Source organism: Lepisosteus oculatus, chromosome 29, assembly GCF_040954835.1.
Source record: "Lepisosteus oculatus isolate fLepOcu1 chromosome 29, fLepOcu1.hap2, whole genome shotgun sequence".
NCBI classification, from domain to species: Eukaryota; Metazoa; Chordata; class Actinopteri; order Semionotiformes; family Lepisosteidae; genus Lepisosteus; species Lepisosteus oculatus.
In genome coordinates, this window is record NC_090724.1 from 1,938,631 (window position 1) to 1,964,216 (window position 25,586).

General features: G+C 50.6%; 3 protein-coding genes across 8 annotated transcripts in view; all 3 read right to left on the reverse strand.

Moving 5' to 3' along the window:
* Positions 1-9: 9 nt before the first annotated feature.
* On the reverse strand, positions 10-7,427 carry LOC102686494 (acidic leucine-rich nuclear phosphoprotein 32 family member B-like). Of its 2 annotated transcripts, none has more exons than XM_015365552.2 (7): positions 7,195-7,427; positions 5,165-5,314; positions 4,787-4,909; positions 3,428-3,596; positions 2,697-2,815; positions 1,547-1,613; positions 10-1,419 (listed from the first exon to the last, which is right to left on the reverse strand). In XM_015365552.2, the coding sequence occupies exons 1-7, from the start codon at positions 7,246-7,248 to the stop codon at positions 1,319-1,321; spliced, it is 783 nt and encodes a 260-aa protein (XP_015221038.2). In that variant the 5' UTR covers positions 7,249-7,427; the 3' UTR covers positions 10-1,318. The 2 variants fall into 2 exon arrangements, with proteins under 2 accessions (XP_015221038.2, XP_015221039.2); XM_015365553.2 differs by lacking the exon at positions 7,195-7,427 and adding an exon at positions 6,642-6,833.
* A 1,180-nt stretch (positions 7,428-8,607) lies between these two features.
* Positions 8,608-17,203, reverse strand: znf414 (zinc finger protein 414). Of its 5 annotated transcripts, none has more exons than XR_011184002.1 (8): positions 16,994-17,203; positions 15,988-16,120; positions 15,437-15,544; positions 14,454-14,559; positions 13,433-13,947; positions 13,105-13,178; positions 11,664-11,816; positions 11,083-11,172 (listed from the first exon to the last, which is right to left on the reverse strand). XR_011184002.1 is itself a non-coding variant. In XM_069186034.1 (7 exons), exons 2-7 carry the CDS (start codon positions 16,034-16,036, stop codon positions 11,096-11,098), a joined length of 1,029 nt encoding a protein of 342 aa, XP_069042135.1. In that variant the 5' UTR covers positions 16,037-16,116; positions 16,994-17,203; the 3' UTR covers positions 8,608-11,095. The 5 variants fall into 5 exon arrangements, 3 of the variants coding, with proteins under 3 accessions (XP_069042135.1, XP_069042133.1, XP_069042134.1); XR_011184001.1 differs by having other exon boundaries at positions 13,412-13,947; XM_069186034.1 differs by lacking the exon at positions 13,105-13,178 and having other exon boundaries at positions 8,608-11,172; positions 13,412-13,947; positions 15,988-16,116.
* Positions 17,204-18,774: 1,571 nt separating this feature from the next.
* The window catches only part of myo1f (myosin IF), a 48,035-nt gene continuing 41,223 nt past the window's right edge, over positions 18,775-25,586 (reverse strand). The window contains exons 24-28 of the mRNA XM_015365684.2: positions 24,982-25,130; positions 23,987-24,070; positions 23,046-23,253; positions 22,325-22,500; positions 18,775-21,670 (exon numbers count right to left, since the gene is read on the reverse strand). Coding sequence (XP_015221170.1) covers positions 21,594-21,670; positions 22,325-22,500; positions 23,046-23,253; positions 23,987-24,070; positions 24,982-25,130 — 694 coding nt within the window. The 3' untranslated portion in view covers positions 18,775-21,593. The remainder of the gene's footprint in view (positions 21,671-22,324; positions 22,501-23,045; positions 23,254-23,986; positions 24,071-24,981; positions 25,131-25,586) is intronic.

Genomic DNA, 25,586 nt, shown 5'->3' on the forward strand with positions numbered 1-25,586 from the left:
TCCCAAATATCTAGTCGCTCAATGACCTGTAGTTTATTGAACCCAAGACAAGGAATATGCACACAGGCAAAACCTAACTTAGATATATTTAAGACGCACACATACGCAAGACACTGTGAAGTAAACACACTCCGTTAAAAACCACACGGTGAATCTAAACTGAAAACTGTACAGGAAAAAAACTTATCAATGCACTCTGAATGACACCTACTACAATGGCAGCGGTTTCGCCGTCTAAGGTGAATAAATTGCATCCATCACACATACCCATATACAGTACATTTACATCAATTTAAAAGTATTTGTAATATTAAAAAAATGGGGAGTTGTGGAAGGTGAACGCTAAGGTTTTCAATGACGAGTATTCATCGGGCTCGACAGGTTCTCCCGCTGTCCCGCGAAAGTCCCCACGGCCACGGACTGTAGCCCTGAAGTTGCAGTGGCTCCCGGCGCTGCTGCGTTTCCATCCCCGCTGGGCTCCTCGCTGGAGTCGGACTTCAAGGCGGCCGCTGTCCGCACCATCGCGCCTCTCCACCCGGCTCGCTCGAGTGCGCCCCAAGTGGACGAAACGGGCACCAGCGACGACTTCGATCCCGACTGGCGGAGGGAAACGGATCAAGCCGGAAGAGTTCTGCACACCGAGTTCGGGCGAGGGCCCTCCTGCCAGACCGGGCCTCTCGCTGGGGAAGAGTTCTCTCGGCACACAGCCCAGGCGTCTCTGGACTGTGGGAAAACACCAGCAGCACATCTTTCACACCAACATCATTGTCGGGGGAGACGGAAGACCCCAAATCTGTTTGGTAATTAAATAAAGATGCCTTTTCTTTTCAAAAGCTCAACTCACCACCCACTGGGTCAACATGTTTAATAAAAAGGAGGGGGGGAGGTTGAACTAAATACGAGTTTTTCCAATAAAAAAAATTAGCAGGAGTCCGTAAAAACTTTGGGACAGCATAACACTGGAGTTTCAGAGCTCGGGAAAAGACTGGACGTTTCACAGTTTCCAGTAGGAGCAAGACCGTTTACAGCACTTGAACAGGTTTCGGCAAGTTGTCAATGGAAAAAAAACAACACAAGGCCCGGCCAGCATTAAAATAAAGATCCCAGGCCCTTGCCCAAATCAAGGGTCGGGGGTCAACGCGGCGGCACGCCCACACACAAAAACGGGAAGAAGCACATCTGAAACTGCCCTCCTGGGGGCTCTTCGGGGTCAAACGGAGGAGGGGACTCCCTCCAGGAGCACAGGACAGGCGTGGGGTCTGTCTTGACTGCAGCACTGCAAGAGCGTCTGTACAGACCAGCACTGCCCTGGCACCCATCACTCGTCATCTTCTTCATCCTCCTCCTCCTCGTCGTCGTCTTCGTCATCCTCCCCCTCGTCGTCGTCGCCCCGTTTCCGCTTCGCCCCTCGGCTGGTTTCTGAAAGCAGACGGGGGACCATTCACCTCCTGTTACAGGCTGTTTCCCCTTTCCTCACTATCCAGGTATTACCAAAACATCCGTTCCTTCTTTTCAGCACAGAAACTTTTTTTTCAGCAATACGAACCCTCTTCATCATCTTCTTCCTCATCTAGCGTTTCGCTGTCATCCTCTTCTTCATCATCCTCATCTTCCTGAAGGAGAAGCAGTCACTGGTTAAATCTCCCAAGAGAAGGGACTGCAAAGCTCTCGAGCCACGAGAGGATATTGATTCAGCCAGGCGTCCAGTTTACTCAGTGTGACGGCCCACCCCTGTCTCCTTGGCTGGAGGAAACATTCAGAATAAACCTCAACTTCCAGCTGGGTTTATAAACACATGGGAATATAACCTCCTCAGTTTTAGGTGTACAAAATTCACCAAAATAAAAAACAACAAACTTTCCCTTCCTCAGTCCTTTAACATCCAACACATTTAGTGTTGCGTAACTCCTCAGGTTACACACTAGACTTCACATACAACCATCATAACCTATCTAAAAAAAGTTTTGTGTACATTAATGGAAACTACTTATAATTGCGTAGCACCCTCATTAATCACTTCCACCATTTCATCCATGAACTGGTTTGTGATAGTAGCATTGAATACTGCCCATTCGTCGGTACACACAAACACGTTTCTGTATTACAAACTTCAGCCCATAAATGTCACTGTCCAGGTGGTTTGATAGGTATCTCTACAATCTCCAGCTTATTAAGCAACTAACAAGTTCAATTAGATAATTAAGGGCTCAGCTGGAAGGAACCCTGGACACCTTCTGCCCTCCAAGACTGAACTTGTGCTCCCCTGATGTAAAATAAGCAGTGCATCAACCTACCAGTGTCAAAGTGTAACTAACTTTTTACAAAATGTAAACCAGTTAGCCCCCCCATTTAGTCCAATTACGACTTGGGTGTCCAACTACAGCCCTGGAGAGCCCCAATCTAGTTAGTCTTGGGTATCAATTTCCTAAGAAACGGGAAATCCTATACATTTTTGAAGACGTTTAAGTCTTAAAGGCTGAGGGGGCACTAAGTGTTTGGTCCTAAATGATCTCTAAATTGCTCAGTTTAAGAAATCACTTGCTTGACTGATAATTAAAGTGCTACAAGCCTTTAGAAGCCTATAGAACCTACTGGCCTGGGCTCTGCAGCGCCACCACAGGTAGAATTATTGCCACTCCCTCAATGAGGGTCAGCATTTCACAATCTCTTCCCGTCAGTAATCATAAAGGGCTTACACCGCCTTCGTCATCGTCATCATCATCATCGTCGTCTTCATCCTCCACATCCAGGTCTTCCTCGTCCAAGTCTTCTTCCTCATCCTCCTCCTCTTCCTCCCCGTTCTCCCCAGCCTCACCTGCAATGCACCCCCCCCATGGAGAAGAGGAGACAGTGCACTGTCACAGGGCTCAGCAGCTGCCTCCTGCACCATCACTCACCACAGCCCTGAGAGAGGCATTGCATCAACACGGAAGGACTGCTTGGAAAACAGGATCTTCAACGGACCAAATCAAGTTTTCACCCATTTCCACCAGATGTCTCTCCTTCAGCCTTTCTAAAGGCCAGATCTGAACAAGATCATTTCTGTGGCATAATGACAATGCACCTGGAACATCCTGCATCAGGAACACACAGCTACTTTTCCTTTAAAACGTTCTTACAGTTAGTGCCACAGATTCACAGACACTCACTACAGATCCCTTCCATGCTTGCAGCCTGCATGGAACCAATGAGACTCCAGCCTCCCCAACACTCGCTGCTGTAGTCCATTCTACACCCCCACCAGCAGGGGGCAAGAGGCACTGTCTAAACTGGCAACCAGTGCTCGGTTCTAGAAGTGGTCACGCACCGACTTAACCATAATCTCTACATCTCAATCCACACACCAAGGAAGAAAGGAAGATATGCAGGAACACGTATGTGAACCCCTGCATGAACCACTTCGGCTCTGTAACCAGGCTGGACTCACCTTCCCCGCCCAGCTCCAGGTCCGAGTCCGGGGCCTCTTGGCCATCGGCATCAAGGCCGTCCAGGTAGGCGAGCTGGGGGAGCAGCTCCAGCACGCTGTCCCGGTACTCCTGCAGCATGGTCACCTCGCAGTTAAACAGGTCCAGACTGCTCAGGAGGGGCAGCTTCTTCTGCAGAGCACAGACACACGGAGCTGAGCACACGGAGCTGAGCACACGGAGCTGAGCACACGGAGCTGAGCACACGGAGCTGAGCACACGGAGCTGAGCACACGGAGCTGAGCACACGGAGCTGAGCACACGGAGCTGAGCCTTTCAGCTGCAACTCCTGCAGCTGCGTGAACCAGATTCTTCAAAAAAACAAGCCCTTGTGCCACAAAAAAGGTTTTTAACAATGCTATGTTCATTTGTCTACATGAAGCATGAAGTGCTAAAACTCCCAGCTAAAAGATCGGTGGATAAGCAACAGCTCGATCAGAGGAAGGAATCTGGGCACCGAGGTAAAAATCAAATGTTATTTTGCCGCTGCAATACGGAAGAAGAAAAGAGCAAGTTATATTCAAGAGATGAAAAGAAAAGTCCTACCCTGGAAAACTAAAAGCAATCTTTTTAGATCTGAACCGAGAGCATTCGAGTCAAGTATTCCACATCCTTTACACCACCGACAAAGCCAACCCAATGAACTTCTACAACTTTCCAAACTGGGGGACTAGAGGAAACTACAGGAACATGCACTTCAAACAAAACAGGAGGCGCTTCTTTACACAAAGGGTTGTGGGAGTATGAAACACGCTGTCCAGCCCTCTTGCTTTAGATGCCACCCTGGCTTCTTTTAAGAAGCAGCTGGACAAGACCCTCAGGTCCATCAGCAACCAAGTAATCTTAATGGGCTAGATGGCCCTCATGGTCTTGCTTAGTGACCTCATTTAGAGACAGATCCTGAATCCAGCTAAATTCGCAAAGGTACAATCCACTGTCATCTCTTTCATTTGACTCTCCTCCACACAGACGCAACCCACAAAATGAAAAGAAATAACAGAACAAGCGATGTGGAGGATTCTGTTGCTTACGAACCTCGAACCAGCAGCACCAGCGCTGGTCAAAAAGCAGAAGCACTCTGCTAAATCACACCTTGCCCTCAGCAGACCGTGCAGGAGTGACGACTGAGCCATAAATTCAGCTTAACCCTTCTTCTACCACAAAGTCAGGATGCCGACCACAGGAAGAAAGGTTACAAGAAACGCAGCGCAGGTCTCGGAATGCCTCCACTTTCAGATCAAGGTGCCCCAGACCCCAGGACCAGTAAGCACCTCACTTCCCCCGACCAGCTAGTCCTGGTGCTCCTGCTCAGACTGTCCTACCAGCGGCTCCAGAGCCCGCAGATCCTTGATCTTGTTCTCGCTCAGGTTGAGGTGAGTCAGGTTGGGCGTCTTCTCTGCCAGCTTCTCCAGACCCCCGGCAAGCCTGTTCTCGCTCAGATCCAGCTGCAACACAACAAACGCCGTAAAACACCAGTCGTTCCCGGCTTGGGCACATTCATCACTACACATTTCCAGCCCTAAGATGACCACAGGCCCCCCTCTACAGTCCAGTGCACTCAATACGAGTCCACTAACGCCCTCTGAAGCACGAGTGTTTGAAATGAAACACAGGTTTCACTTCCTGTTCCTGTCCGCTCCTTCCCACCTGTTCCCCGCAGGAAGCTCCCGTTGGGGCCGGAAGGCACAGGGCAGCCCTACCTTCCTGAGCTTGTCCAGCTGGGGCAGGTTGTCCAGGGACACCAGGCCGACGTTGGCCACGCTGAGGCACTGCAGGGTCTCGAAGTCGGCGGTGACGCCGGACACGCGGCCGCCGTCCGACCGGCAGTTGTCCAGCACCAGCTCCTTGACCTGCGGGCAGAGCGCAGCTCATCACCCTGGGACCTCTCCCCCCCCACACACCCGGGCCCCCAGTCCGGGCCCCAAAGCAGGGATGCCGCGTCTGAGGGGGTTTTCCAGGTCTCCTGGGAGAAGCTGTCCCACCCCTCCAATGGAGCCATTAACGAGCTGAGAGCCCAGCTGGACCAAAAACCTCCGGGACCAGGGTGGGGGACCCCTGGATAACAGGGACAGGGACCCCAAATGTACAGCGCAGCTCAGTGGGGATGCAATGGGGAGCCCAACGTCACAACCCTGCGTGCACATTCACCCCACTAAGAGCTGTCCATGTTGAGGTCACTGCAGCTGGGAAGCCGTTAGCACAGATTCAACCAAGACTCTGACCTGGATGAAGTGGGGCTCTTCCTATATTTAAAGCACTATAAATTCAGCCAATTATCATATCCCCCTAGAACTGGAACAAAACAAGCAAAACCAATATTTGCAGTAAACTTTAACCATGATGAGACAAGGCATAGTCATCCTAGGAATCAGACCGCTTGCAAAATAAAAAAATTCATTTCATTAGCAAAAACCACAGCACTTAGAAGGCAGTAACGCAGAAGTTAAAACACGCCAGGCTTTTGCTTAACAGAAAAGGGAGCATTTTTACATCACTGTAGAAAATCTCTTCCATGCACTCCTTATGGAGTAGTCTCTTTAGTATGTCTGTAAATAACTTTTCTTAAAGTCTGCTCCGTACAGTAACTGGGCTTCAGGATCAAGACGAATGTTTATTGACCTTTCGGCCATTTGCATCGCAAGTCTCGGTTTAATCAATCAGTCTCACCGCAGGCGGGGGCCCACAACCTGGCAGCTCGGCCTATACCCTGTTTCCAAATCACACGCACGACACAGGTGGGGCTGGCGTTCCTGTATTGAGTCCACACTGAAATGTGTTGTGATTGAAACAACCCTGTTTCTACCGGCGCAAAGTCACTGCGCTCTCTGCAGGGAAGCGGTGCTGTTCATAGATGCACCCCAACTCTATTGTTGGAAAAGAACACGAATATTACAGTAGACCGCTTGAAAACAGATTCTTCTAGTAAGAAGATTTTTTGTGTCCCTTGTCATTTTCAGCGGCCGTTAATGCTCCCGGATACTGCAGGGTTTTAATATATAGTTCTCCGTGACATATCAAGGTGATTTTGACCAAGACAAACGCAAAGATGGGCGTCCTCAGAAATCAGCAAATGAATTAAAAACGGTGTAGAAACTTTAAAGTGACTTGAGACTGCTTTTTAAACCTCCTGCTTCACCGAGGTTTTGGAAACTAGCCGAAGAAGGCGGTTTTCCAAGCCATCTGCGGCGTTTGAGTTTCTTGCAAGCCGGGTCTGTGTGAAGTTGTGGACGAAGCCCCAGCAGTTTTCCCCTCTCCGGACACGCGTGGGCCGGTCACTGACCCCCTACGGCCACCGCCGAGAGGCAGACGGCTCCACAACACCGCCGACACGCCTCCTCCGAGACCAACGGCCAACGCACCAAATGGCCCGAAACGAGCCTTTCCTACTCACGAGTGTTAAAACCAAAACGCACAGGTCCGCGCCGAAGGCCCACGGGGCTCGAACCCGATGCAACATCAAGGGCGCCGCGGCCCCCGAGCGAGCGAGCTCGCGGATGCGGGTTTGCCGGATTTCCACGCACGTGCTCGCCCAGCCCGGCTAGATTACAAACTTCACGGGCAAAACACAGTCGCAAAGATGCCAAGCCGGAGCCTCCTCGATCTTGTACGGGGGGGGGGGTATTCCGTTCCTGCCCCTCCCCGCTTTAATTCACCTCATTTTATTAACCCTCGGTAAATTATCTTAAACTTTTAAAACATATCGCCTTATTATTTACCAGTGTGTACTTACGTCTGCTGGTTTCCTGTTCCGCAGCTCAAGGCTGATTCTTTTCTGCATTTCCATGTTTTTCCCGATTTTCCCCCGCAGTTACCCCACGCCGAAAGCGCAGCGAGAACGAAATAATAATATATATATATATGCTGCCCACAAAACTTTAGACTGAAGTCCAGTTCCTTTCAGTCTCGCACGCAGCTCCAGGCGCCAAGCTGCACAAAGAACTAAGCGAACCCTGCTCAGCCCTGCCCCCCACTGGTTATAACCGGGCGTTGCATCCAATCAGACGAGTAAACGCAGTCAGCGTGCGGAGCAGCCTGACCACAGTCTCCCCCTGTTTCCGCCGGAGGTCAACCGGCGTGAACAGCACGGCACGCTTAAGCGATTTGCTAGAAAGCGTCACATCAGGCTTTATAATTAACAACCATTAGGACTCATTTATTGCACACAGGTATTAAGCACCGATTTTAATTTTAACCGGGGCCCTAATGCTGAATTTGCGTGTCTTTCAGTTCGAGGGCAGTTTCTGAGGTCCCATCTCAGTGTCCGGCTTAAAAGCAGAGCGAGGTGGTCACCCTATCTCATACCCAGACACTGTGCGTCAACTCTGTGTGCCTGTAGAATAAATACAGGGGTCCCGTCTCAATCCAGAGACACGCAGGCCAGGAAAACTGTTCCCTGCGAGGGACTGGTGTCCCATGCAAGTGTTCAGGCGAGTTTCTCACCCTGTACCAGATGGGCTAGGCTCTGGGCCACTGTGGCCCCAAAACAGGACCCTCCATCTCAAGGCGTCTCCTAATGTGTCCCACTTCAGTGCCTTTCTACACAGTGGGCTACACCATTGAATAACCCATTAAAAACTGGTTAAAATACTTCTAACCAGGCACCGAAGGTGAGATACTGGTAACCAAACATGTAATTAGAAGAATGTTTTGAGTAAACTAGAGCAAAAAGAATTCAGAAAACTCCAAGGTCTAAATCGGAAAATAGGTTTGACAACTCAGGTTGGAACTAAATTCCAGAGTCAAAGCCTTCCAGGAGCTGAGCCTGATGGAGTCTACATGCACAGATGCATACCTGCTGGAAACCTGGAGGTCAGAGGACAGATGTGCAGAAATCCAGGACTTTTAGACTGAGGAGGCCAGATGTAATGAGGAAGGGACAAGAGAGAAAAAACGTCTGATCTACAAGGGATCAGGGGAAATACTGAGCTGCAGCCAGGGGGATTTCTGGGAAGGTGGCAGGAATGCAGCAGATGAGAAGAGCCGAAGAATCTCAGGAGGTCTCTCCCAGCAGCGGATCAATAGATCAGAAAGAAAAGCCAAGCGTGATCACCCCTTTCCTGATCTGTATTCCTAGAGAGTTGGGAAATCCTCAAGCTCGATAACCTTTGCCGGCCCCAGTAGAAGACTACACCAAAGACCGCCATCCCTTCTATTTTTATTTTAAAAAATCATGAAATCAAATACATGTCCACACTTCTTTTACAGACATCTATATACATAACAAAGGAGAAAACATTTCTGGTCCTAATTACAAAATTCCGAAAACCTCTTAATTTGACAAACCTAAAAAAAAAAAACCAACAGAATATTTCCATAATTTTAGAAATTCTTACCAGTTTTATATGCTGAATATACAAAATTAACTTAAAATTGCTGTCTTTCAATACAACTGTGATTTTGTCTGTGCAGCACCAAGTCCTGCACAACACTGAAACAATTCCCCACAGTACTTCCTGAAATCTTTTCACAATATTGGTTCAATGTTTCATCCCATGGATATTATGGAAACTTTTAAAGAGAGATGACAGAAAAACAAGTGCAAAAAAACAAAACAAACAAATATCAGGGGTCATTTTTATCACTTAAAACCCTAGGAGGGGCAATGCTTTCACCCCAGTTTTGAAATAAAAAATAAATCACCTTTTTGGACCTCACAAATGGAAATGCAGCATGTTACATCTTAATTATCCACCCTCTACTGCTGGAATGAAAATTAAAAGGGTTTTAGAGTTTGTAAAACTTAAAGACAAAAATACCTCCGAACAAGACGGATCAAGATCACAGTTTCACCTTCTTCAGTACTATATACACTTGCTTCATAAACTGGAGTTATGTAATGAATTATAAATGTCTACTTTTGCACTTGAAATCTTCATTAACAAATTAACCTTTTGAAACACAGAAGGATCCTTTATAGTCGGGATGAAATTACTACTTTGTACAGATCAAACAGCTGCCTGAGTCTATAGAACATACTGAATTGCCAATAAAAATAATTTTAGAAACTGAAAATACAGATCTTAAAAAAAAAATCATTACAGGTCCAGGGATTCACAGGTAAAGGTGACAGACGCACCACTCTCCCTTTCAAACTCTCAACTGTTTTCTGAATTTCTCCTTTACAATATTTGATGACACTCTGCATCACTTAAAACGGAGCCTGCCTTTATAAAGTGTGTTGCCAAAAGAGATGAAATACTTTTTCAAAAACCTTTTCTTAAAATCATGGAGTATAAAACAGGATCTTTACGGTCACCAGCAACAGACTGCAATGCAACCTGAATTAAAACATATCTGTGGGCATTATGTAATAGATTACATATAATAGGCTCAATTATTTTTATTAATAGTGAAAGTGCTAGACTTGCTGGTCTTTACATGACTATCCTGTGTATTAAGTAAGTTCTGCCAAGAGTTAACCAAAGTGTTATACTGGCTTCGAAATGTCCAAAAAGCTTATTTCATACAGCTGCAGTGAAATAAGTTTCACAGACGTGAGCGACTGCTGACGGTGTTTACCAGTAGCTGTGGCAGCTGGCTCACACATTACTCAAGATGTGCATCGTTTTGGATACAAGCTAACATGTGACAAATCTGACGAAATGCAGTGTCATATGCCAATGGGTAACAACGCCATCAGAAAAAAAAGTGCACACATTTGACAGAGCTGATACAGCGACAGATTGATCCTGGGCTGCAATGAGCATTTCAGTTCAGAGCTTCCGGTTTAAGCGATATAAAGCCGGCATCAAACTTTCCAAAGAGAAAAGCTGAAAAAGACAGTATTGAGAGAACAGGTGGCGCAGATCACAGATGACCCTGCACAGAGAGCTGTGGGGCGAGACTAGGCATGGCCACAAAACCTTCCAGGCCAGACCAGCCTGTTGTCCAGTTCACTGTCTCTTTGCACCAGGAGGGATGCACCTATTCGCCCTTTCGTTTTTTTAAAAAGAAGTTCCTGGCTCACACCGTGAAACATTTCCTGGATCTCTGTATTTTAAACAACGGCACGGTGATTTGTTCGATCAGAATTCCCTTCTATCCTATCTCAATTAAAATGAGAATGAACCAGGATTCAATTCCTGAACTAGGACCCGTTTCTGCCGAGCGCAGGTCTGTGGGCGACACGAGCTTCAGGCACCCCTCCAGCCGCCCGGAGCAGCGCGCTGCGGTGCCGAACGAGCAGTTGAACGCTCCAGCTCTGCAGGGCCTCCTGGCAGGTCTGCAGAAGACGCCCTGCCGCGTCCGTGGTGCGAGGTGAACTCAGACTGACCAGACCCCCCCGCCTGCACCGCTCTCCACTCCAGCCCAGGTTTCCTCCGCCGGCCTTCCCACATCTTCCTCTTCCCGTCAAAAGCCGGAGATCTGAAATTCCTGAATGAAACGCCAAGACTTAAAAAGGCAGCGTTGGACCCGTTCGGGGACCGAAACCTTGAGGTCAAGCGGGTCCTGGTGGCGCTCGGTCCTGCGATGGAGCGGCTGGAGTGGACAGCGGGGAGTGCGGGGGTCCCGGACCCCCACGAGGAGCAACTTGCGCACGCAGCTCCCCAGGGTCCCGTTCCCATGAGCACGGGGGGGGGGGGGGGTGATGCGCACAGTCGCACGGCGCCCCGCCGGCCCCCCCAGCGCCCTCAGAGCTGCGAGACGAGCGAGCTCTCCATCTCCGGCGAGAGCTCCGAGCGGAACGCAGCGAGGCCGACCCCGAAATCTGAAACGAGCAAGAGAGGGGGGATGTGCCGAGACGGGAGCACGCCAGCACCATGGCACCGAGCGAGCTTAAGCCTTTTGAAGAACTTCACGCGTTCACTTTATTGGTAAACGACAGCTGTTATCAGGAAACGGCTGGCAAGCCGGGCCCAGCCGGGCCGAGGGCAGTGTCGTGGACCCGGGCCCAGCCGGGCCGAGGGCAGTGTCGTGGACCCGGGCCCAGCCGGGCCGCGGGCAGTGTCGTGGACCCAGCCGGGCCGCGGGCAGTGTCGTGTCCCCGGGCCCAGCCGGGCCGCGGGCAGTGTCGTGGACCCGGGCCCAGCCGGGCCGAGGGCAGTGTCGTGGACCCGGGCCCAGCCGGGCCGCGGGCAGTGTCGTGGACCCGGGCCCAGCCGGGCCGCGGGCAGCGTCGTGGACCCAGCCGGGCCGCGGGCAGTGTCGTGTCCCCGGGCCCAGCCGGACAGGGGACTGTCCTGCGGGAGAAGCCCTTACCCAGGGGGCCGTGTGCGCGGCTGCTGGGGCTCCTGTGCTGCTCCTCGATGTGGACGGTCATCTCCTGCCGGGAGGGGGTGGAGTGCTGGCACTGCAGGCAGCTGTAGCGCCCCCTGGTGTGCTCCCAGACGATGCGGCTGTTGAAGGACTGGCCTGCGAGGGGGAGAGAGGGGGAGTGTCATCAGACCGTGTCCCGTTCCAAACCCCGATCCACCGAGTCGACTTCACTCCTTATAGAACCTTAGAGAGTTCTGACCCAAAACCTGGAAACAGGAAACTCTGATAGATTTTGTATTTTTTTGGGGACCAAGGCGCAGCCAAACTGAAGACTAGATGATTAAGCAGTCTGATAATCCAAATTAAACAAACCCTAACTTCCTTCAGGTTAAACTGATTTACGAAGTGTTCAAATTAAGGTTTTGGGAAGAAAGGCGAAGTCCGGAAAATACAAAATCTTTTACTTTGCTTTTAGTTTTTGTCAAAGCTCGAAAAGATCTCGATGAAATTCAGCAAAACCAAAAGTGACTGTGCTTCACCACCGGTTCTCTGTCAGCAACAAACGGGCTGGTCCTTCCATTATTCTGCTTCACTACTGTTCAGACCTATTTTGGAGGGAGCACCTATGTGCTGTATGGTGGCATGGCAATGACCTTTCTCCAGGCCGGCCACCTCGTGTGTAAAGTCTGCACGGTCTCTGGTCGACCGCGGGGGACGCTGAAAACTATTTACCCATAAAAAAAAAAAAATCCAGTTTTCTATATTCTGCTCTGAGCTCTGAAGGCACGGCCTCCATCAGTTTTTTTAATGAAAGATTTCCTGCAACATCGTTCTGGTATCTCGGGATCAAACGTCATATTCTATCAGAGCAGTGGCTTGGGTTTCCTACCCCTGAAGTGCTACTTTCCAGCTTTATCCAGCAGCATGAACAGAGTGCAGCCGACCTGCTGGTGCAGCACATCTATCCTCCAGTACCCTGAATCACAGTCGAGAGACGAGGACTCATATTCAGTAAGAATATAATACACTGGGGTATATGGCACAGAATACAGTGGTATATGTTAGTAGGCGGGACTGGAAACCCTCCTGACTGCTCTCTTCACGCTGCTGGGTACATTTCCTTCCTTTTGTAGCAAGTGAACACCGCAGGCTTGTGACAAAGGGCTGTGGTGCACCTTCACAGCAGCTGATGTGCTTGATTAAGAGTGTGGCTTGTCAGACGCTGCAGGTGGGCTCACTCCCGGCACAACGCAAGGCCATTCTAGCTGTCAGGTGGGCACTTCCAGAGGGTGTGGGAGGCCTGTGTGCTGCACTGGGGGGTGTAAGCAGGAAGGGCTGGAAGGCCAGAGGGATGCACTGCTCCAGGGGGAGGGCGCTCAGTCCCCTGGAGCACCACTCCGCCGCACGGATTTCAAGCGTACGGCACAACGTTACCGTGTCTCACCTGGGAATCACCTGTACTTATACTCTGACCCTGGGGCGGACTGTCCCGGCTGTGGAAAAGGTGTCTGGACACGTCTGGCGGGACAGGGCGTACACGACAAAAGAAAAAGTTTGCTTAAATGGCGATCTGAAGGCAAGCCGACAGATTTGAACTGTTTGCACCGTTTTTGCGAAGGAAAAAAAAAATCAGGATTTGTACATTCTGGAGCAATTTAAGCAATTTCTGGTGACTTCTAGCCAGCGGCATCAACACACGGAAACGGACCATCGCGACGAAGACACGAGCGCGAATCTCGCGGCGCGCTCACCAGAAGCAAGACAAGCCTCACCCTGGTTCTTCTTCCAGACGGCGTTGGAGCCGGGCAGCCCCGGCGCGCTGGGGCCCAGGACGCGGAGGCGCTGATGCACCGCGGCCTGGGGCAGCGCCAGCGAGCCGGGGGGCGCGTAGGACAGGAAGGCCCGGGGCCCGGGCTCGGCCGGAGCCTGCGCGGGCACGCCGAAGGGCGCGGGCAGCTGGAAGAGGCCGGAGGAGGAGGCGGCCAGCGGCAGGCGGGTCAGCGAGGCCTGGAAGCCGGGGAGGCCGTACAGCTCGGGCGCCGGCGCCGAGGAGGAGGGGGAGGGCGACGCGGCAGGGCCGGGGGCGAGGGCAGGGGGTCCCTCCTCCTCGTCGTCGTCCTCGTCGTCGTCGTCGTCGATGCCGGTCACGCGGTCGCAGGCCGCGGGGGCCGCGGGCTCAGCCTTCTCGGGCTTGGGAGGCGCCCGGCTCTTGGCCGCCTTCTGGCAGATGTGCAGGTGCTTGAAGAAGGCGTGGTGGGTCCGCAGCCTGCTCCTGCAGCTCTCACACCTGGAAGAGGACGGACGGCCCTGGGCTTCAGCCAAGCCAGCGAGCCCGCTCTGCACGCCCAGGCACCCCACAGCAAGCACAACCACGGCACAGAGCCGCGCAACACTCGGCGCCGGCTAACGTTACAGCACAAACCTCCCCTGCGCTCCCCCGCCCGGCTTTTAAGTTCCAGCTCGAGAGGAACAGCGATGAACATCCTGGTCACGGATGTCACACACACTCAGCACCACGCTCACACCGACACGAGAACTCTTCGAGCATGCAGATGTATTCACGGACTGTCTGAGCAGGTACAGAAGCGCTCTGAGAAGCCACCCTTACAGCCAGGATAGAAAATAAAGCTTCCCCAGCACAAAACGGCCACGTTTTTTCCCGTCAGGTGGCTTCTCCAGAAGGCGTGGCGTTATGCAAGCCAAACCGGACTGAGACCTGCAGCAGATCAAGCTGACCGAGCAGAACGAGTTTCCCCACTCTGCAGCGCAGCAGTGAGCAGCAGCCTGACTCACAGGAAGTAGCGGTTGGGCTTGTAGTGGTGGCGCGTGTGGTCCATCAGCTTCTGCATGGAGGGAAACGTGCCTGTGCAGCCCAGCGTGGAGCAGTGGAACTGTTTGCCTGAGGAGAGGACTCTGTCAGACTCGCGCTCTCTCACGATACGATACTCCATTGTCTGACTGATGCATCGAAGCACACACACACACAAACTTGCAGACAAAGAGTACAAGCAGACATTACAGATAAATATAACATAACAGGCATCTAGTCATGCAAATTCAGTTCACACCACTCTTACAGGAATCCCCACGGCCACACCAGAGCCCTGTAAACGGACTTCACCTCAATTACACTAAACCCATAAAATTACACATCACCCCTTCACTTCTACACACTGATTACAGTTGCCTGTAAACCACTTTCCCTTAATTTTTACTGATTAATTGGGGGGCTTGATTGAGCATAAGATAAAAGACCACTTCAACATCATTTTGGAGGCAGAGTTCATGTGCTTCGTGCAGAAAGTACGAGCAGAAAGCGACTTCAGGGTTATCTGAGATTAATCAGCATGGATGGTGGGAGGTGATGCCAGTGCCACTTACCCAATGAAATAAACTCTCCATGCAGGTCTGGAATGCTAGGAGGGAGATCTGGCTGGAGCGATCTGCTCAATTTCCTACATCCTACATTCTCCACAAAAACTCGAGAGGCGCAAAGTCTCATATCAGTAACCTCTCGACTGCGGTGTGCACACGCAGCTGGGTGAATCTGAACTTATTTAGCAGAGCAGTTGCCAATCTGCACCCCCCAACATGAGCACAGGGCATCAGAACAGCCCACACAACCACAGACCACCGCACACTAGCAGGGTACTGCAGCACTGGGGCTCATCTTTCTATCAGTGTGGGTCAGATCCCTACACACAGCTAGAAGCAAAAACTAACAAAAAAAGATCATTCCCCTAAGGAATGTGGGACTGAAGGACATTAATCCCTACCTTCCAGTGACTGGGTTGGGATGTAGTGGCTTCTCGTGTGGCTCATCAGCTTCTGCATGTCAGAAAAGACTTGCTTGCAGCCGAAGAACGAACAAGGCACAGTTTTTCCTACAAGGCCAACAAAGTCTACGTCAAACCCCCCCGAAGCCTGCAAACAACAAGCGTCCGGACAGATGTCTCACTAACAAGGGGCTCCAACAGCACAACCTTGTAAAGCACTGATGCACTGAATAATCTACAGAAATAACCTGAAGAAGTCAGGCGTGCTGTACGCTGTTTCCCAAAATCTGCTCCTAAAAACAGAAATGCAAATTATCCAAGCACTGCAACATTATTAATAATAATATAGAGTTTGGGGCTCTGCACTGAGAACTGCAGGGCTCCGGGTTTGAATCCCAGGCAGGACACTGCAGCTGTACCCTGGAACCAGATGCCTCACTCTGCTCCTATGGGTGGGAGCCAGGTTTTGGATGAAAGCTACAAGGAAAAGGTCAGCCCAGAAGGAATGCAGCAGACGTTTCTGACAGAGCGGCGGAGCAGAAATGTGGTACCTTCCGTGGCGCCAGGGGGCGCTAGCTGTCCCAGGGGCGGCTCAGACATGTCGCTGCCGAGAGAGGGCCTGAGCTCATGATGAGCAGGACCTACAGGAAGTGGGCGGGTAACAGCTTTTGCGGGAGAGGCTGTCTGAAACACAACAAGAACTTGTTTTGCGATTCCATCACAAAAAGAAAAAAAAAGACAGGGAGAAAGCTGTCATTCGTGCCGAGGTATATTCTCAGTATTAGCTCATTTAGTGACTCAACACGAAAAGACACTTAAACACCGAGGGGACTGGAATATAAACATTTTCCTACCAGAAACCACTGGTGGTTTCAAAACCTGCAAGATTCTCTTAATCTCGTCGATCGGTTTTTAAAGTCACAAAAGCGATGTTTTATTTCTTCCTTCCCGCTCGATAAACCCTTGAGGTCGCCCAGTATGCGGGGGGGACCTGACAGAATGAAAAGCACGTCGCTGCCGTTTTCCTGGGAAGGGCGAACACAGCCTGCGTGTTCGGAGGAAAACTTCATTTCAGCACAAGGGCTGAAAGTGGAGCTCCGTCTCGCGCGTGCAGAAGTTACAAGAACTTGCTCAGAGGTAAACAGAAACACAGCAGGACATCTCCGTTCAACGACTACTCAGCGGTGCGTCCTATCACTTAGTACAAACGGAAAATCCTTGCATCTCCGTCACGCTGCGTTTCAGAACATGCAGGGTCCGAGGGAGGTTCTTTCAACAACGAAATGGACTGATTCTGTTTTGCTGTCTTTTATTCTCGAGTACGACTGCGAATCCCCCCTCATTAGCATTACACACCGGAGCTGCCTACGAGACAGGCGCCTGCAAACACCCGTCAGATATTCCAGCTGTTGGCACTGAATGGCTCTCAATACTGGAAAGAAAGTAAGAACGAGGGAGAAACGATGCACAAAGTGTCGGGTTCGCAGCACGCCGAAAGAAAACACTTCTTTCTGCAAACGCACGACTCTCGGACAGTTTTTAATCTCTTTCACTCACCATTCGCCGGTTAAAACCAGGAGAGGGAGGGAGGGGAGGGGGTTAATGGGTTCCGACCAGTCTTGTGGCGCTGTTTCGGTTACACACACTCCAAAAAAAAAAAAAAGGTGGGCGAAGAAACTATAAATAACCAAAGGCGTGTATTTCACTTTCTCGCAAGCAGCCCCTGCGCGTTAGCCATATTGGACTGCAGCTGTCGCGAGACTGTCAACAAAGACGGGGAGGCGCTCGGGGCTCCCCCGTCACGTGACGCCGCCGCTTTGAACCGGAGCGTCAGGCCGCCCCGTCCGGTCTCCTGCAGGAGGGGACCGCCGGGGGAGCCGGAGCCCGTCCCGGCGAGCGCAACGGGCCACAGGCCGGGCTACGCGCTGGACGGGACGCCAGCTCAGCGCAGGGCACACACTGATATAAACACACACACACACACCGGGGCCGGTTTTTCTCAGAAGGCGGTTAACAGCATGTCTGCTTCTCGGTCTTTTGGCTGGGATCAAGTGTAGTATGTTTTTTTGGGGGGGCTGTGGCAGGAAGCCGGAACGGAGCTCACACGAACACGGGGAGAGCATGCAAACTCCGCGCAGACAGCACCCCAGGAATTGAACCCGGGCCCCAGCACCGCCAGGCAGCTGCGCTGACCCCTGGTGCAGCGTTTCACGCGGAATTACCTGGAGCCCGAGAACAAATACTTGCACTTCGATCTTCCTGCTCTTGTCCCGGGTCCTGCTTCAGGATTAAATCGGACACAGGCTGTCAGAGGTGACAAGGAATTCTGAAACAACCCCGATGAGATAACTGTTTTAGTACTGAAACGATGTCAGAATATCCCATAGCAGGTTAGCAACAGCAGCCAACGTCCCACATTTCAGATCGTATTCTTAGAAACAGCCCCGTCTTGAAATCGCTTCCGGCGAATCATCCCTTAGGACTGAACCCGGGCACCCTCACCCTTCCCCGTATGGCGCGGCTGGTTTGTCCAAGTAATTTTGGAAATCCTTTATAGTCCCAGACAATCCAGTTGAGTACACCTTCACACCCTCTCGTTTCCAGCGAAGACCTGCAGAAAAGGGCGCGTCTCAGCACTGTCCCACACACGGTCACGCTATGAGCACAGTATCTCGTAATTACTTCATGTGATAATCACGTCGTAGCGCGACGGTCACGCAGTCATCGTCTCGAATCGGCGTTGGTTGACTTTCAGTTTTAAGCCGTGAATAAAGAATGAGGAATCAATCATTCTTGTTTAAGAGCAAGTGCGGGTATCCTCATGGTTATGAATGAGTGCGCATTAGGTACAAGTGGTAACATTTCATTCAGACTAAACTGCTCATTCTGCAGCGCTGGATCCCGTCTGAGCCCAGAGTCCAGCTGGGCTCCCAGTAGCCTCAGGTGCTGTCATTACACAACGTCACGGGTTGTCCATCCACTGAAATGATCCTTGCTATTTTATAATTAGGAGATGATTTGCTATCTCGTAATTACTAGAGAATGTGCCATCTCGTAATAACGAGATCATTTTCTCCTGATAACGTGATAGCACATAACACGTTTTCCTTGATGGCAGAAATGCACTCCCGCAGTGTACAACTGCTGTCATAAGGTGGAATTTGTAAAAAGTACCGCATCTTAAATGTCAAGTTGTACAGAGGACAACGAAAAATGATGCAGACGGTAGACCAGCAAATTAGAGATATACCAGTAAATATTCTTCCGGTACTGTGTGAGGGGGGAGAGTCTAACCCAGTCAAGCGGAGAAGCTTACAAAAAAGCAGAACAAACCGATGTAGTTCAAAACATTATTTTAATCTTAAACTTAATTTTTCAGTCCAGAAAACTGAGAGAATAGATCCATCATCAAAATCTGATTGTGAGTACAGTACTGTTACCGCAAGAGGCCTCGGGGAAATATACTACAAAGGTTAGTATAAATGGAAGATAAAATAGTTGCCGTTTAAAGCTAAGCAGCACCCCGCTTCAGGCCAGACCCCGAACTCACGGGGAATGGAGCCCACAGTGGGCACCTGCTCGAGTCACGGAGACTGCCGAGGCCGGCGTGAAGCGCAGCTGCGGTCCCGTGAACGAGTGGCCCACCGAGGCAGTGGACGTGTAAAAAAGCCCCAAATTAGCGAAAATAATCCCCCACTCGTGTGATGTAGTTTTCACCAGAACCCACCTTAGCGATCCAAGGCTCGATTCGGTTCCGTCGGCCTGTCCCCACACTGCGTACTGTGTGTGGCTCAGAAGGCGCCCCTCCCCTTACACGGTGCAAATACTTGTTTCATTTAGATAAAGGTGTTTTCATTGAAATACAAATTAGGCTTCCGCAGAGTTGCTGATCCCAGCAGAGTCCTGCCGAGTTAAAAGCTTGGCGCTTACATTTTTCAGTGAAAATATTTTTGTTTGTTTTTTTTACAAACCGAAACTAAAATACAAGTCTGCTATGTCAACATCTCGCGCTTTAAATAAACTTCATTTCTCGCAGGTGATTGAATTGTACCGGTGTTCTAGCAAAGCCTTTTTGGATGCTTTTGTGAAAGAAGGTGAGTCTGTTTACCGGGTGCCAGAAGCACATAAAAACGACACGCAGTTCCACACAGATGTGGATCTTCTCCAAGTGAATTTTGGGTTTTTTTTTCTTGTGATTTTAGACTTCATCTTCATGCAGGAGACATGGGAGATACACGGCTTGCATCTTGAATAAAGAATCTACGATTGAGACTCGGAAAAGGTGGGGTCAGATGGATTATTTATGATCGCCGGAAGCAGTTCGAGAGGAGGAATTCAGGTGGAATGTGTCATGACCTTTGAACTGAGGGATGCCACTGCGTTTCCACGAGCCTTTATTGCGTCATCACTTCGCAGTGACGTCTTCATTCCCGTTGACGTAGCGGCGTGTGACTCAGTTAATAAGCCTCGTCCAGCAGCAAAGCAGCTCTCGTCTTCCTTTTATATAAAATCCGTGACCCCCACCCAATACCATACCAGTCCCTCACAAAAACGTTCTCTGAAATGTTATGTTGGATCTAACCCTTAGCTCCCCTACCAACACTGTGCAGTATTCATAGTGAGCCTTCCTTCACGATTTAACTGCATCGCATACATGCGTTTTTGTCGTTATTTCGATCACCTATTTTAAAAATCCATATGAGAAAAACAGAAATGCTCGTGCTTCTCTGTCCCAGTGAAACTCTCGGACAGCCGACTCCCCGAGCCCCAGATCCCGGAGCTCTGCTCGCGCGATGTAGTCCTCGCTGGGAGTCCTAGGAGTCAGTCGGTTTCGTACAAAGAAGTTAGTGCCATTTTCTGTGTTCTGTCTTCAGAGATGTATAGCTGGCACTGTGGTGTACTGTAGTTGAGAGGCATAATTTTCACTTTAATTTAGACAAAACTGTTAACAGTTTCTGCTAACAGTATATACAGACTTTTTTTATAACTACATTTTTTAAACTAATTTGGAAATATGACAGAACATATTGTCCAAGACTGTATACAGGTTCTGCATCACCGAAAGCATTTCTGTCTAAAATGAACCTCTGTATGAATGCTGACTGAAGTGCGGAGCTTTGGACCGTCCCTTCAAGCGAGACTGTTATTTAGGGTACAAAGGAAGGAGTAAAGGTTTATTCCATGCTGAAAAGAGAGGAAAAGAAACACAACCTTTCGGCTGTGGAGCCTTATTCGGGTGTTATTTAAGGTATGCAAGCCGTCAAGCGTCAGTGTGGCAAACAGCACCATCTAGTGTCCATAATGTGAATTACAGGCGAGGCTCAGTTTTAGCAGTTTTCTGGGTTAACCAGCAGTGGCAGCGATTTTCTGCTTTTCATTTATAAACTTTTAAAAAGCAATTGTCCTGTTACATTATTCCCAGTTGAAAGAGAGGCTCATTGACATTTTTTGCACGCTATCTTTGTTTAGATATTACTCCACGTCTTCTCGAGGGTACAGTACACCAGGTGTGGGTCTACTTGAAGTGGCTTTTAGCTGGATTGAAAACAACAAAACATTTTAAGCAACAAAAAAGAAAAACCTTGAGGGCCAGAGATACACAGGCTTTTAGAAGATTCACAAAGTGCCGGATTACAAAACAGCATCCAGTTACTTCTAACCCTTCCAAAATTAAATCTCCCTCAAATTTCTCCAAATATCTTCAGCAGGGGCTTAAAGAATCAGGATCATTTTATAGAGATGTATTTTTCATGAAACAGGATAAAAAATGTAGGGATGAGAACTCATCTCAGGGAATCTGCTCTGTTTTTGGGCCATTCGCAGAAACGGACATGGTTGGCATTTGTGGTACTTTAGACGAAGCTGAGTTTCGAACACCTGTGGTTTGATCCCATGGCTGCCGGCAGTCCTGAGGCTGAGAGGAAGGACTGCTGGAAATACAAGCAGGAGGAGTCTCTCCCACCTTCCCCCCGCAACAGGGGCACGTGCTGCTCCGGGGCAGAAAGTAACAGCAGACACTGTGCAAAACAGCCCCTTCGACCCCAGCACCGGAGCCTCTCGGCCGTCTCTTTACTGTAAGAATACTTGTATTTCAAATCTCGTCTCGGAGCTCGCAGGACAAATTCAGGACAAGCTGGGGGAGGCCAGGCAATATATCTCAGATCTTCTCCACATAGTTCCCGGGAAAAAGTCCCTCTTTGCCTTGAAACCGTCCCCTCCACCATCCAGACGGGTCTAGAAAGAGAAAAGAAGCTGTGGAATGAAACGGCCCCAGCTGAAGCCAGCAGGCAGGCAGCGAAGGCAGGCTGCCGGAGGAGGATGGAAGCCCCACGTCGCCCACTGCTGTGGAAAACCTTCAGGAGTGTTTCGCGAACCTCGCGTGAGCTGGAGCAGGAACTGAAACGCTGCCAAATGCCAAGTCACTTTATTGCTGATCTATATACTGAGTAACTCTATATAGTTCTGCTGTACTGACAGATGGATCACCCATTACAGAACTCCATGTAGAAAAAGGTGAAAGCCCAGCTAGACATGACACTGCTTTCTATTGAGCTATTTCTACAGTTTTAGATCATGCAATTAATAATTAATATTCTCCCTGAAGGTTCCCTAATCACTTTATGCACAGGAAGGGAGCCACTTCATTCACCAGCGAAGTGATGCGCCTGTAGTGTATCTGAGAGCCACACCACAGTTACTCTGATGCAGATCCGCCCCTGTGAGACGGTGTGGCAGGAGCAGGCTGGAAGGTGGCAGTGATGCTGCCTCAACCCTTCTCTTGGACTCCTAGGGCTTCTCTTGAACAGAGCAGGCTCGGGCAGTGAGTCCCAGTCCCTTCGCAGAGGAGGCAGCACAGTGTTAAGAGTCATGCGGCGAGCCCAGACTCACCCTCGTTGAGAATGTCGATGACGTCGTTGACGTTGAAGCTGAGTTCGTCCACGTCCTGCCCCGCGTACTGATACACCGCCCGGCAGCGTGGCCCCTGGGGCCGGGCCTGGGGCTTGGGACGTCCCGTAGGGGCTGGAGGCGGCCGGTGCTGACTGATGCTCTTTTTCCTCTGCATCCTGTAACCCCAACACCCAGACAGAGGAGCTCAGGTGTGACATCCACCCTTCCTAGCAGCTCCTCAAAGAGCCACTCACGTGCACACACTGCAAACCCTTGGCTTTCACCCTGTTTATAGCTCTCATCAGATAAATGAAGAAGATCTGAGCGTCGAAATGGTCTTTTTTATACTGGCAGCAATACTTTGAAAGCCAAAAAGCAGAAAGTGGTACTTCCTTGCTGATGAAAGTCAGTTTCCCACCTCACCCCCCCCCCTACAAGGCCTCCCCACCCAAAAATAATTTCTATGGGATTTCTGGGTAAAATAAAAAAGCAGCTCTTTAAGGACAAAGACTACCAGCTCGATTCTCAGTGTCCTGGTGTAGTAAGGGTGTAGTACAGGGTGTAGTACAGGGTGTAGTACAGGTGTAGTGCAGGTGTAGTGCAGGTGTAGTGCAGGGTGTAGTGCAGGGTGTAGTGCAGGTGTAGTACAGGGTGTAGTACAGGGTGTAGTACAGGGTGTAGTAAAGGTGTAGTAAGGGTGTAGTACAGGGGGAGACGTTACCCTGCCACGCCCTGGTCCGGCACGTTGAGGAAGTCCAGGTTGCCCGAGGTGTTGCTCTGAGGGGACACCTTCTTGGACTTTCTAGCGCCACTCTTGGGGAGAGCAGCCGCGGGGGGGCCTCGGCCCTGCTTCTGGGGCATGGTGTAAGTGGGGTTCCGCTCCGGCGCGTTGCCGCGGGGGAACTGGGCTGCCCCGTTCTGGTGAGCCCCTGGAAAGAGAGGATACAAGCTCAGGCTCCGCACTTCCTGCGCTGGGGATTGTGGGGATGGCTGAGCAGGCCCTTCCTGGAGAGGCGAGGCAGAAGGAGATGGACCAGGATACCAGACCGAGCTGCTCCAGGAGAGAGCAAAGAGAGGGCTGTGAAATGTGTTTTTGGGGGGATGTTTTTTTTAGTTCTGTTTACTGGGGACAGCGGCAATCATTTATTTTTGTGCACGTGTGCCCCTTGTGTTATTGAGGAGGCAGCTCTGACACAGACAGGTGCCGGTAGGTCACACCCAGAAAGCCTATGAGCCACAGAACGGAATCCAAAAGCTTCTGTCTGGAGCGTATCTTATCCTTCCCATACCTTTGTTTTTACATAATTGCAGTTTTTATTCCTCTAGCAACCACAAGAACTTTTTCACTATGTGTTGCATTTCAACAGTGTGCCAAGGAGCCCCAGACTACTCCTGCTCAGTGACAATTCCCAGGTTCTCATCTGGTCATTACTGGGCACCAAGTTATTTCCTGGCATCTCTTACAATAAGTAGCTGGAGTCTGCCTCATTAGGGTCCTTCTAGATCAACGAGTTTAAAAAACCACAGTTGGTCTATAGGAAGTCCATGAGAGCCAGACTAGGAAGAGGTAAGCAGAAACAAGTAGAAGGCCGCTTCCTTTGTTGTGTATGTCTCCGGCGTAAGTGATGTAATTGCCCAGGTGGGCTGTGACTGGCTCTTTACCGCTAGGGGCAGAGGGGGCGGGTCTTTGTGGGGCTCGGCTCCGCCCCCCACCTCGGCTCTGTGGAGCTCCTTTCCTTGTGGGCTCTGAAAAACACAGACACACGGACACGGGTAACAGCTCACTCCCCACTAGCTTGTCACCTGCAGAGGCTGACAGCCGAGATCACAGAAGCTCCCGTGCTGCGGAGTGCTGCGTACAGTCAGAAACAACACGCCTGCAGCCCATCATTTCATCAGCAGGGAATGAAAAAGAAGACGGGGTGCACAAGACGAAAAAGTATGAAAGATGTCAAGTTCTTCTAAAATAACTAAAAATGTCCATCCATACATTTTCGATTTTCGAATCATTTCAGGGTCACGGGGAGCTGGAGCCCATCCCAGCAAGCAAAGGGTGCAGGTAGGGTACACCCTGGGCACAGCACACACACACACTCTCTCACTCTCTCACTCTCTCACTCTCACCAGGGTCAATTTTCCCAGAAGCCAATTAACCCACCAGCATGTCTTTGGACTGTGGGAGGAAACCCATATGAACACGGGGAGAACATGCAAACTCCACACAGACAACACCCCAGGAACTGAGTCCAGGGCCACAGTACAGGTACCGTGAGGCTGCAATGCTCACCACTGCGCCACCATCGCGCCACCCGCTAAAAAATCTCAAAACCTGTAAATGCAGCTGATCAGATGCCGATATACTCGAAATCTCAGCAACAAGTTATGGAACAATATCCACAGGCAACAAACGTCTGTAAAACGTATATCCCTGTTTAGTGGCTATAACAGAGACACAAGACTGAAATGTTGGATTCGGACAGCCAGAGAGCTACGCAACATGCTTTTCCCCCACTGGGTTTCCTAGCGTCTCCACTAGAGTCAGAGACAGCTCACGCTCTGCGAAGTGGACGTGGACGCTCCTCGCCACCTGCTGGCCGGAGAGCAAGGGGGCAGCAAAGCGCTCGCGCGGTCCGGATCAGCGCCGCAGGGCTACTCACTGGCGGTCTTGGGCAGGCCATCCCCAATGGTGATGGTGAGGGTCTTTCCGCTGGGCTTGAGCTGCGCCAGGTCCCCCTGGCCGCGCTGTACCACCACGCAGCGCGAGCCCCCGCCACCCCAGCCCTCCTTCTTCACCTTGAAATCGATCCTGGGGGGTGGGAGAGCGAGAGGGCTGTTAGCGCAGAGTGGGGCCCTGCAGTGAGGGTGGGGCTTCAGCACAGAAGCTTGAGTGTGGCGGCACAGCTGTAGCCAGGGTAGGACGCTCAGCTGACCGGCACTGCAGGACACTAGGGTCTCTGTAGCGTGTGTAAACAGGTTCACAGGTGGTGCATTCATCGCTTCAGTAGGTAATAACATTCTCACGTATTTAATTTAGACTAAATTTGGTTTAGAAAGGGATTCACAGTATGGCGATGGTTGTCACTGGGCTGGTCAGAGTAGGTTCTCCCTTGTGTGTATTGCTAAACCTGCTTAGACTAAACTCTCCCTGCACGGTATATTTCTTCCTGTTCTGGTCTGCCCATGTTCTCAGGCCTCAGGTGCCGCATGGTGAGGAGCTGGCCCATCACTGTCAGTTCTACCCCTCAGGATACAAAAAGCAGTT